Below are 12,748 nucleotides of genomic sequence, written 5' to 3' on the forward strand. Positions count from 1 at the left end.
CAACGCCAAGCAGGTGGCAGGGTTTGGACCTGGTGCCACTTGATGGCCAAGCCTTGCTCTTCACAGATCACCCTGCTCTAGGGTCCCAAACTCTAAGTCTGCAGCGAGGCAGGGACTAGGGTGAGGTGCTTAGGGCAGAAAATGTAAGGAGGCATTCACTCTCAGGCAGTTTAACGTGCACCCACACGACCCTGAGAGCAACATGCCTTCTCACATTTTCCACCATGGGTGTCTCACCTGCCTTACCTCTTCCTGGCCCTCGTCTGGGGATGCCTTTTCATAACATCAGCACAATAACAGTAATTGTTCATTGAGTGCTAATGATCTGGGCGTCATATCAGGTTCTTGACTTTCACGATCATCAATCGGCATCACCACCCTGTGAGGTAAGGAGGACCCCACTTTACAGTTGAGACAGAAGGTCCAGGAGATTCATTAACTTGCCCAACGCGGCACAGCTAGTAGGGAGGAGGGCTGGGATTCGAACCAGGCTCCCTCACCGTCTCTCAGGTTCTAGCTCCCCTCCCTGGCAATGATTCTCACTCACTGAGAGTTCCTCTCAATCAACTGCCCTCCTGTTGGGAACAAGCTTTCTGTGACTTAACGACTAATTGTCTCGGACCCTCAGGAGGAAGAGACTCCTCCAATGCACTGCCATAGGAAGAGGAGGAAATGGGCTGCAGTAGAAGACACTGAATCAGACATCAGAGAGAACTTCCTGAATGTGAGGGGTTGTGAACCACAGGGCGGATAAGGGAAACTGCACATCCTTTCCTCAAGTTTTTTTTTTTTTTTCCAAAAAAAGACACAGGCACGCCCCCTCCATGCATGCATACCCACCCCGACTGTGTGGGCCTGAGGGGCTGGGTGGCCAGGATGCTGCCCAGGGGGTTGTGCAGTACATATTGGTGGCCTGCAGGGAGGGTGGGCTGGGGAAAAAATGTATCTGTGGGCTGCTGTTGTGCAGGAAGGAAAAGGCAAGGCAAGGGCCAATGGGGGGAGGCGGGTGGATGCCCAAGCCCAGGGCTGGGGGGAGGGGTCTGGCGCAGAATGCAGACTCAGCCTCCGGAGGAACATTCTGTCCAGAAATTCCTCACACCCTCCTCCCTTCCACCCCTTCAGCCCTCCCCACTCTTGCCCCCTGGGAGGCCTGGAATCCGGGCAGTTTTTCAGGCCCAAAAGACCCCATGACATCACATCTACTGCCATGGCAACGGGCTGTGAGGTCACAGGCAGTGGTGCCTTTCAGGAGTGGGGAGAACAGGTGGGAGCTGGCAGGTAGAGCCAGCGGGGGGCTGGGGCGTCCTCAGCCCCAGGACCCACGGCAGGTTATTCCGGGCTCACTTGCTCCGTTCCAGAAATAGAACCCTAAGCAGATGAAAGGAGGGGCTGGTAGCATAAGGGAAGAGCAGAGAAGCGCCATTTCCTGGGCACTTAGAGGGGGCGTGGCCGGGATGGCACTTTACAGACCCCATAGCCCCAGGGGTGGGAGCGGGACCATCACACAGGATAAAACGAGCGGAGGCAGCAGAGGCTCTCTGGAACCCTTCTGGCAGATGCAGAAACTGAGCGTCCAGGGAGGCTGGCCAGCTCTACGTGAGCGCAGGTCTTCGCCTCAAAGCCTGTGTTTGCCCCCCACCCTTCGTGTTAATTACGGCCATCCTGGGAACGGGGAGCCACTGGGGCTGGGCATCCACTGGGTGCAGGGGGCTGGAGAGAGGGTGTGGAACAAGCAGGGCTAGGCCCAGCCAGGGTAGGAGGGAGGCCAGCAGCCTGGTTCCCCCCGAAGTGTTTGAGTGAAGTCACTCCAGGGACGACATCCTCTCCTGGGCAGGCCTAGGCCACCAGAGAAAGAGAACAGGCTGGGTGTGATTAAATGGAATGTGATGCCTGATTTTCCCCGCACCCCCCAGGGAGGGGCCCGGGCAAGCCCACTCCTGTCCTCGGGCCGGCCCCAGTTCACCCCGAGGGACCCAGAGCACAGCTCCTGGCTGAGAGGGGGCAAGGGCAGGGGTGGCATGCACACACCTGGCCAGGCCAGGGGGGAGTACTCCCCCCAACACACCTCCTACCCCCTGCTCCACCCTGGATGCTATTCTCCCCTCAGCCAGGGCGCTGGGAGTCCGCTCGGCCCTTCGTCCCTGCCCCTCTGGCCACGCTTGTCGAAATCCTCTCTGCCCCCCGCCAAGCACCTGTGCCAGCCTCCGGTCCACCCAGCCCTCCTCCCGCAGCCCCCTCGCCACCCAGCCACACCCCACAGCTGGCAGCAGACTCAGATCCAGCTTTGGGTCACTTCCCCACTCACGGACCCATAACGGCCCTACTGCTTGGCTCATCAAGTTCAAGTTCCCCTGCCCAGCTTGTGAACTCCTCCCTCATCTGGCCACACATGCCGGGTTCACTCTGCCTCCATTCCTGCACTCAACCAGTTCCACCAGCATGCCCAGCCAGGGCCACCAACCAAAATGAGACAGGATTGTCTGGCCCCACTTACCCTCCCCCCCAACCCCACCCAGCAAGGGCAGACTGGCCAAAAATATTTACCCTGGATTTGCCCTGGCTCCCAACGGTAACTCACACCAAGGCCCTACCCCCTCTCTGTCTCAGCTCTCCCTCCTCCTTCCCACCTCTCTTCCATTTGCTCACATCTTAAACGGGACCTGGAACAGGAGACAGACTTCCTCAACTACCACAGCACAACCTGATTGCTTCTTTCCCTGGCTCCCAAGTACCTCTGGTCAGACCCCCGCCCCCAGGCGGGCACTAATTCATTTCCACCTGATAAATCTCTCTCTCCCCCCCCGCCCCCACTAAACGTGGCTCCAGAGGGCAGGGCTCCTGAGGGCAAAGGCCTGACTTTGGCCCCTCCCAGTGGAGGTCCCAGGGGTGGTGGTCAGCACATTAGTGGATGCCTTGGCCTCCAGGAACCATGTCCCTTCCCAGCCCAGTCTAAGGGCAGGACCTCCACCAGGACTGCCACCAGGCACTCCCCAGAGCAGGGACCTGCCATCAGCACCGGCCTCATACCTAACAGGTATCAGTGAGTATGGGTTCCAGCAATAGACAGAGACTCCCCGATGGCCCCGCGGGGCCATTTGAGGTGTTAGAAAGCTCCTCTTCACATCCAAGTCTCCTCCTCTTTCTAATAACCTCCACCTACTAGGTTCTACTCCGGAGAGCAACAGAAAACAAGCCGATCTGTCCTTCCTCACGTTCTTACTCCCATTCCGCACCCACTCCATCCATATCTTCCCCTCTCCAGACCGCACAGCGCTTTTGCACAAATTGAGATCTTCAGCCTCCCTCACCACTCGGGGAATCTTCCTTGGAATGCAATGTCCTGAGTTTGCGCTCTCCTTTAAAAACCAAGGCTCTATGGGGTTCTTCTGACATTGCTCTGTTTTCTAGAATCTCCCAAGATGGTCACTCATGGCACACAGTGCTACAAGATGAAATTTCATCAAGAGACTGGCGTCCAAACTGAAGTGACTCCTAGCCACTCTCCTTAACAGAGGGCAAGACGGCAGCACGGGGGCTGAGGGTTCCGCACACTTCTCCGGAACCGATTAACATCACATCCTCTCCTCTTCCGTGAGGCGGCATGGTGCCTTCTTCCCTCAGATCCGCCCCTTGGGGAAGTCATCTGAAAATCTCAGAGCCACCACCTCACGCCCACGAGGATGGCTGCTATCAAGAAAACAGCATTATTCGCAATAATGAATGTTAAAACATGGAAACACGGAGGAAGCTCAGATGTCCGACGGGGGAACGGGTAAGCAAAATGTGACGCACGTACGATGGAACATTATTCAGCCTTGAAAAGGAAGGACATTCTGCCAGCACAGCACGGCCTTGAGGACATCCTGCGAAGTGAAACAAGTCAGTCACAAAAGGACACGTGTTACATGATTCCACTGACATGAGTCACTTGAGCGGTCAAATTCACAGAGATACAAAGCCGAATGGTGATTGGCAGGGACTGGGGAAGCGGAGGGGGCATTCTGTTTGATGGGTAGAGTTTTGTTTTACAAGACGACAAGAGTTCCGGAGACAGACGGGTGATGGTTGTACAGGAGTGGAATACTCACTTAACACCACTGCCTGCGCTCAAAAACGGTGAAGACGGTGACTCTTACGCTCCGTGTGTTTTACCACAATAAAGAAAAACAAAGTCAAAAAATATTTTTTCAGGACCTCACTGGACCAAACAGTGTTAAAGCCCTCTCATTCCTGTGACTCCATGCCACCCAACCCCACCCACCTTCTAGGAGGCCTGGCACTGTGGCAGAAAAGAACTTTACAGCCCCAGCCTTAAAACGGCACCTGGCACAAGGTGGGTGCTCGGGAAATGTCTGTTGGTAGGATGGATGGACAGAAAGATGGAGGGACAGACCCTCCTTTAAATCTCGGGTCCTTTGGCAAACAGACCACATAGGTAGACTGGTGGTTGGTGCCGTTTAGAAAATGAAATCCCAGGGGCGCCTGGGTGGCTCAGTCGGTTAAGCGTCCGACTTCGGCTCAGGTCATGATCTCAGGGTCCATGAGTTCGAGCCCCGCGTCAGGCTCTGTGCCGACAGCTCAGAGCCTGGAGCCTGTTTCAGATTCTGTGTCTCCCCCTTTCTCTGCCCCTCCCCTGTTCATGCTCTGTCTCTCTCTGTCTCAAAAATAAATAAACGTTAAAAAAAAATAAAAAAAAATAAAAGAAAATGAAATCCCAACGCCTGAAACTAACGTAACATTGTGTGTCAACGTCACAGCATTGACGCCATATAAATGAAAGGGGGAGGGGAAGGGAAGGAAGGGAAGGGGGGGAGGCAAGGGAAGGGAAGGGAATCCCAGAAAAGTCCACCTGGTTGCATTAAGTGTTTACATCAGCAGAAAGCATCTAGGGTATCCTGGGGAGAAAGCAGAACCAGGAATCAAAAACCCCATTCCAGGGGCACCTGAGTGGCTCAGTCGGTTGGGTGTCTGACTCTTGATTTCAGTTCAGCTCATAATCTCATGGTGTGTGGGTTCAAGCCCCAAGTCAGGCTCTGTGCTGACAGCTCAGAGCCTGCTTGGGATTCTCTCTCCCTCTCTCTCTGCCCCTCCCCTGCTCACAGGCTCTCTCTCAAAATACATAAATAAACTTTAAAAAATAAAAAAAACAAAACCACACTCCTGACCCATCCCCTCTCCCCCACAGGCACTGCTGTGTGACCATGAACAAGTCACCTAGCCTTTCTGATCCCCAGATTGTTCCTCTGCACAATGTGTTCCTCCCATCCACCCAGGTTGGTCTCACACTTGTCTGGAAGTGCCCAGACTTCCACACAATTCACTGTGGGTTCCGAATAGCCCAATGTCAGGGGAAGGGCTTTGAAACCCACAGGTGCCATGCAAGGGAATGCTGTCTGTCATTACTGACAGGAGTGGAGGGTGCACTGTGGTGCTGACTACTGAGTTAAAATTCCAGCTCCCCCCTCTGAATAGCTCTGTGGCCTTGGGCCTCAGTTCCTCATCTGTAACACGGGGATAATAACAGCATCCCTCTTGCTGTGTTGTCATGAAGAATAAATGAGTTTATTTTTGCAAAGCTTTCAGAACAATATTTGGCAAATGGAAAGTCCCATACGAGGGTTAACTTTGAACTACTGCTCTGATTGCTATTATGGGTGAAGCCAGCCTGGGATTCCAATTGCCCCATTCACCCCTTCCTTCTCCCCCCGCACAGACCCCGCACCGGACCTCCAATTCATTCCACGAGGCCCTTTGGAGCACCTGCCGGGGGGCTGGTCTGTATGAGGAGAAGCAGCGCACACCCATCTTTCGCCAGCCCAGGCCTCCTGGGTGCCAGGCTGTGTGTGCACAAGGGCTCACCATCTGGCAGACCTCGGTGGCCACTCCACTTGGCCACCATCCTCGGGAAATTCCTTTTGACCCTTATTTGTCAGAAGTTGAGAAAGCGGCTTCAGCAACTTCCAAGGATCAGGAGTGTCCGTGGCAAACAAGCCCTCTCTCCCCTCTTCATCCTGCCCCCACCGAGAGACCCCACAGGAGGGAGGTGACCCTAGGACCCTGCTGCCCAAGGCCTTGGGCAACATCTGTTGAGTAAGATGAAAACACGGGTTGAAGATTAAGCCACTTTGCCCTGGCTGGCCTGGCACAGGCTGGAAAATGTGTCTGGCAGGCAGAGGCTGGGCAGAAATCCTGCGCCCAGGATGCGGGCCCCCGATCCCAGGGGGGTAAGGTCTAAGCAGGATGGGTGAGAAGGCCAGAGGGAGCGCTGGGGCCCAACTGAGACATGGAGAAAACACCACGGGCAGACACACACGGTGTGGGGCACGAGGGAAGGGGGCAGGAAGACCAGAGACCAGCTCTGCCGAGGCTGAAGGAGAGGCAGCAAATGGAAAAGAAAGGAAAAAATACATCCCACTCTTTCCTCCCTCTTGTGAACCTGCTCAAAGCACTTGCCTTGCCTGCCTTGAGGAAAAGGTGCTGAGTGCCCTCAGGGGGAAGCCAAACTTTCTCCCGGTTTTCCCCTGGGCCACTTTCCCACTCTCTGGGGACAGCAGGAGAGATTCCGGCTGGAGCTCAGCCCCCCTAAGAGACCCCCCCACCCACCCATCAGCAAGCCAGGGAATAGGAGCGACAGCAGCGCTGCTTACTGAGCACCTAATCTGCACCAGGCCCCCGGCTGCAAGCCTTCCTTCTAGCCACCCAGTGAGCACGTACTGAGCACCTACTATGTGCCAGACAGTGGGGATACAGCAATGGACACAACAGGAAAAATCCCTTGTTGACACAGAGCTTACATGCTGGTATGAGGGGGACCTTGTAAGACACACAGTGTACCAGACGGCGATACGTGGAGGGACACGGAAAGCAGGGAGGGGAGACAGGGTTGCGGGGGGAAGAGAAATCTCACACTTGTGGGAAGATCCGAGGGAGGGAAAGAGCCTTGCAGGCTCTACAGCCCTGAAGCAGCATCGTGCCTGCTATGTTCAAGGGGCAGCGAGAAGACAAGGTACCTGAAGCAGAGTCAGTGAAGGAGAGAGCTTCTAGAAGGAGGCGAGGTCAGAAAGGAAACCCGTCACGTAGACCACGCACAGGCCAATGCAAGAAACTGGACTTTTACGCAAATCAAGTGGGCAGCTGCTGGAGGGCCCTGAATCCAGATGAATTAAATACATTCATTTGCTCCTTTTATTCTCTTAACAATCTCATGCGGTGGCTGCTATTACCAAATCCCAATCTGCAGAGGGGAAACTGAGGTCCAGAGAAGTTAAGCAGTGTGTTCAAGATTGCATACCACAGACTGGGGAGCCAGGATCCAAAAGGGGTAGTCTAACCCCTCACTCTTCACCAGTGCTGCGGCAGGGGGCGGGGATGTTCTGACTCAGGTGGGGGCCCTCTGTGGGCACAAGCTGGTGTCACAACGGCTTCGCTACCAGGTGGCTGACCCAGCCTCCAGGAAGGGCAGAGTCCCCTGCACAGGTGGGGCACATCACCCCGACGAAAGACAGGTAGGAGTTCCTTCTGGTATCTGACATCCTTCCAGCTGGAGTGCCAACCTATTCCCTTTTGTCCCAACCCCTGACCCCTTCCTCACATAAACAAAGCTCACAAGACTCCAAATGGCCAGGAATCCGGCTTCTGCCCCAAGATCCCTAAAGCCCGGACCCCCCAGCTGTCCAAGACCAGCCAAGGACATTCTGTTCTCAGAGGCAAGGTGGTGGCAGTTGGGTTGAAATGATGAGACTTATGTTCCTCCTCCCTGCTCTCGGCCCGCCACGGCGACCCTCAGCAATCCCAGAGAGACTTCTCGCTGGTGGCTGCAGACCAGGCCCGCACTCTGGCCTCCTCACCACCACCTCCCCGCGGCACCCCACCCCCACTGTTGTCAGATGACGTGCGACTGGGCCCTGAGCGAATAACACTCCACATCTGGAGCGGCACAGCTGGGCAGAGCTGAGGCCCAGGAGGGCTTGAGCCAGGGGAGGCCAGAGGGGAAGGGGCGGCCGCTGCACAGAAGGCAAACAGCTTGGCAGGGCCTGGGCCTGGGGTGCAGAGGGCAGGGGCGCCGCCGAGGGTCCGAGGTGTCTGAGGCACAGGCACTTCCACAAACTTGATTTCGTTCCATCAATGACCCTCAGTGGAAGGGACACTTCTCAGCACTGAGAAGGCCTGGGGAGCATCTAGAGCAACCCCTCTCTTTGACAGAAAGGGAAACTGGGGTCCAGAAAGAGGGGGGGGACTGGTCCACGGTCACTCAGCCAATGGGTGTTGGAGGGAAAGAAGAGACCAGGTGGCCTGACGGAGATTGCAGTATGCAGGCTGAGCGAGCGTGTAGATACCTGGAACAGCCTGGGCCTCAGGGACACCCCTGCTCCCTTCCCCGGCCCCCACCCACACCAGGGTCACCACAGGCTCCTCTGCACCAGCAAATCTGACTGTGCCCACCGGGGCCCTCCATGACACACCCCGCATGCACACGCATGCCCCGTGTGGGGCAGACCCCTCCCCCTCCAGCCTCCAGAGCCCTGCCTGCCTCCAGCACTGGGCTGGGGAGCAGGAGGCCTTCACAGGGTGCGAAGGCACTGAGAGGGCAGGGAAGAAAAGTTCCCAGTGTTCCAAATCAGCCCAGCTGGGATCAGTCTGGAACGGGCCCCTCTCCCCAGCCCACAACTCATGAGTCCTGCCCGTCCATACTTCTCTGGAAGCCTGATAGGGGAGGGAAGGGTGGGAGACAGGGAGACGGGGCAGAAAAGCAGAGTCAGTTCCAGCTTGGAGGTGGAACGGGCCACCTGAGTGTGAGCACCTGCCCGAGCAGGTGAACTCTGTGGGTCATGCCTCCCGTCCCCCTTCCTCCAGCCAAAGGGTACCTGACCCGGGACCAGGCAGGTAGAAGGAGATGCCACCCCCTGGTCCTGGAAGCCCCAGAACAATAGGCACCTGGCCAGACCTCGGAGGCATGCAAGATGCCCTTTTATGGGTTTTTCCAAGGACTTAAGTCTCAAATTGAAATAGGAGGCCCTGCATCTCATCAGAAGGGACCTCATGACTCATTTCCTCCCAGTCCGGCTTCAGCCTTGGGAAGGGTCCCCCTCCTCCTCCTCCCTGAATTGCCCAGCACCCTCGGGGGCTTGCAGCATGCTTAGGTCTAAAGTAAGCTGTAACCAAGGAGCTGGGGAAAGAGGAGGAGAGACCAGCAGGGTAGGGAAGGGACTGTCACTCACCACCAGTTCATGGTTGGATGGAGGAATGCAGGGGGCAGCCACCTGTGGGAGGAACAGAGAAAGGGCAAGGTTAGCATCTTTCATCCCCATAGAAAACCAGGGCCTCCTGAGATCATTCCAATGGTCCCACCTCCACACTAGACACCCCTTCCCTCAACTCAACACAATGACAATCTCCAGCTTGAGAGCCCACTGGAAGCCTGCGCAATAACATGGGAAAACGTTCAGGCAATAATGCTTGGTAGAGGGCGTGCCGCAGGAGACAAAAACGAAATGTATATCACAATTTTTCAGTTCTGTAGAAAAATACACAGAAGACTGGAAGTCAGTGCACCAGAATTTTTCACAACAATGGGTTGAGGTAATAAGAATAAGGATTTTTTTTTCTTTGCTCTATGTTCTGCAGTAGGCTAAGATTTGTTTTAAATTTTTTTAAAAACACGTTTAAGACCTCTAAGAAAGGAGGTTCTCCCCAGCACCAGGGCATCTCACCAAAAACGGCAGTGTCTGGGGTCCCCTCAGCATGTGGGAAGCAGGCTGGCGAAGGGCCCCTGCCAGCTCTTCCCAAGGAAGCCTTGAGGGGCGAAAGCACCCTGTATGGGTGAGCTATTGTTTGGTTGGTTTTTTTTTAAGACGAAATTTATTGTCAAATTGGTTTCCATACAACACCCAGTGCTCATCCCGACAGGTGCCCTCCTCAATGCCCCTCACCCACCCTCCCCTCCCTCCCCCCCCCATCAACTCTCAGTTTGTTCTCAGTTTTTAAGAGTCTCTTATGTTTTGGCTCCCACATCATCCTCATCTTCCTCTCCGATGGAGGGGGGGGGGTGGCAACTTGGGCCTCTAGACAGAGGGACTGGGGAGGGAGGGCTGCATTTCTCCCTTCCCTGAGATAACAACCCCCCCCCCCCCAGCCAGGGCAGCCAAAACCACTACTCTGACAATTAGCAGGGCCCTTTATCAGAGGCGCAGTGTGTTCTTTTTTTTCTAGCCGGGACACGTTTTTCTTGGAGCTCATACCTCAATCTTGGCTCCAGTTCCCAACCCAAGGGGCCCACAGAGGGGACTAGGGGGAGGCTCTCCCTCGGGCATGAGGGTGTCTGGGCACAAGCCCTGGATCACCAAAGAGGGGGCTGCTGCCTCCTCAAACAGTGGGCAACCCCTGCCCCGGCCACCATCCCAGTGAAGCGGTAACGGTGAAGCCCAGGCCCTGCTGGACCTGGCTGTTGACGAGAAGCCACCCTCAGCCGGGCCCTCCCTCCACCTGACCCAGGCTGTCCTCCAAGCAGCCCAAGGGATCCCCAGGCTTGACACACCAGCCCAGAAGGGGACAACACATGACTGTGTGCCCTGAGCTCTGCAAGGGGTGGAGAAACTAGGGGTTTAGCATCCCCGGGTTCTTGACCCAGTCCTGTTACAGGCTTGCTGCCCAGCTCATTCTCCAGCAAAGAAGCCTGAGTTGAATCTCAATATCTATGGCCCGGTACTCAGCATTACTCCGAGATTGTGGCAAGACTCATGTATGAGGCCAAAAAAGGGAACAACAGCTAACACCTGCTGAATGTGGACTATAGAAATGACAGGCATTATTATTATCAGTGCTTGACCCACATTAACTCATTTAATCCTTCCAGAAACCCAAAAGGGTAGGTGCTATTATAGCTTCAGTTGAGGCACAGGGGTCACAGAGAGGTTAAACAACTTGCCCAAGGTCACGCAGCTGAGAAGTGGGCAAGATCTGAACCCAGGCATTCTGATTCCCGAAATGAAATGTGAAGGAGGACTCATCCCCTATGTTCAAGAGAATGAGGAAACATGGGGGGAATGTTCTCACAAGTTCAGGGTTCTTGACACATACCAGCATGGAGCCATGAGTGACTGTTTTAGAAGTTTCAGGGAGGGGAGTCCAGGGCCTGGAGTGGGGGGAAGGATGCCAAGAGAACGGAGTGGGAAGGAAGGTGAAGGCCCCAGCGGAGACTGTGGCCCGCGGGGGCTCCCTACCAGCCCCACCCACCAGACAAGGTCTCAGACAAGGGACACATGGGTGTCCCCATCAGGCGCCTCCAGGGCAGGAGTCCTGAATCTAGCAGTGGCCTCCTCCCTGTCTCCTCCCGTCCCCAACCCCATTCAGGGGCTGCAGGCTTCAACCTCCTGGGGCCAGGCCCCAAGTGTCTCCTCCCACACCGCTCTACCATCTATGGGTCCCTCAGGGCCTGGGTGGGAGCGGGTGTAATCCACAGGGCAGCGCCCTGCTCTGCTCCTTCCTTCCGAGCTGGGGCGGGGCTGGGAACCTGATGGAGGACCATGCTGCAGGAGGAGGGATGCTGCGGGCTCCGGCCACAGCATCCCAGACCCAGGCAAGTCCCTTCCATAGCCAGTGTCTCCCATGCCATTTCACCAGGGGATCTCTAGTCTCCCATTCAGGGACCGGGGATTGAGGGAGAGGTTATGGGTACATTTAAAGCAGGGGCAGAATGGACAGTATCCTCTGAAACAGGGGGAGGGTCTCTCTCCTAGAAACATCCTCAGGCGGTAGAAATAATGGGGGTCCAGGTGTCCTGACCCCAGGTCCCTTCCCTGCTCCTCCTGAGGCAGAGCCACCCTCTAAGGATTTAGATCTGAGGGGAATCTGCGGACCCCCCAGCCAGAGGGCCTGAGGCCTGGGTGCCCCTCGTGGCCTGCTGCCCCCCAGCAGCCTCCTCCACCCACCGCCCACAGCTGTGCATTCCAGGCCAGCCGGCCAGCCAGCCCACTAACTTTGTTGTGTGTTTCAATGTTTCTTGTCTCTCTCTCTCTCTCTCTCTCTCTCCTTTTTTTTTTTTTTTTTTTTTTGTAAGTAGAGAAATGTTTCCTTAAAAGGCTCTCTCCTTCCCTCCGGCACCCTGGCCCCTGGCCACCCTCTCAGGAGCCTGGAATGTGCCAGGGAGAGCCAGGGCCCCCTGCCACTCTGTGGCCGGTGCCTACCGCCCCACACTCCGGGTGTCAGCACTGACCACTCCCATCGCCCCTTAGGGACCGAAGCTAGAAACCTCTCTGCAGAGGGGGCAGACTCTGGGGCGTCCGCAGCGGCTCTGGGTCCCAGCCCTGTCATATCCTCGTTTCCCTGGTATCAGCAGTGCAGGATTCCAGGGCTCAGCCCCAGGAGGTCAGCCTCAGGTAAGCCTCCTCCCCTAATATACCTCCAAAACCCATCTACACAGCGGGGACTGAGCAGGCCTGATGCGCACTTTTCCACCCTAAGAAAGGCAACAATAAAAGCAGCAGTGCTAACGCTCCCATCACACTCGCTATATGCCAGGCACTGTTCTTCACACTCTGCGTAAATTAACTCATTAGTTCCTACAACAAACCTCAGCATCCTGTTTTATAGACAAGGAGGCTGAGGTACAGGGAGGTTAACAAGCTGTCCAGTAGAGGAGGCAGGACACGAACCCAGCAGTCTGGCTCCAGATCGAGATGTGCTCCTGCCCTCTCTGCTGTGCCGATGCTCCTGTAGATGCTGGCTTCCATATGGTCGTAGTCAACAACAA

General features: G+C 55.9%; 1 protein-coding gene across 11 annotated transcripts in view; it reads right to left on the reverse strand.

The window, feature by feature from the left end:
• TNS1 (tensin 1) overlaps window positions 1–12,748 on the reverse strand; it is a 202,565-nt gene that overhangs the window by 102,172 nt on the left and 87,645 nt on the right. For all 11 annotated transcript variants that reach the window (XM_043577781.1, XM_043577779.1, XM_043577780.1 and 8 more), the window contains one exon: window positions 9,219–9,260. In XM_043577781.1, the coding sequence (XP_043433716.1) occupies window positions 9,219–9,260 (42 nt within the window). The remainder of the gene's footprint in view (window positions 1–9,218; window positions 9,261–12,748) is intronic.

The sequence above is a fragment of the Prionailurus bengalensis genome, chromosome C1, assembly GCF_016509475.1.
Source record: "Prionailurus bengalensis isolate Pbe53 chromosome C1, Fcat_Pben_1.1_paternal_pri, whole genome shotgun sequence".
Lineage (NCBI taxonomy): Eukaryota > Metazoa > Chordata > Mammalia > Carnivora > Felidae > Prionailurus > Prionailurus bengalensis.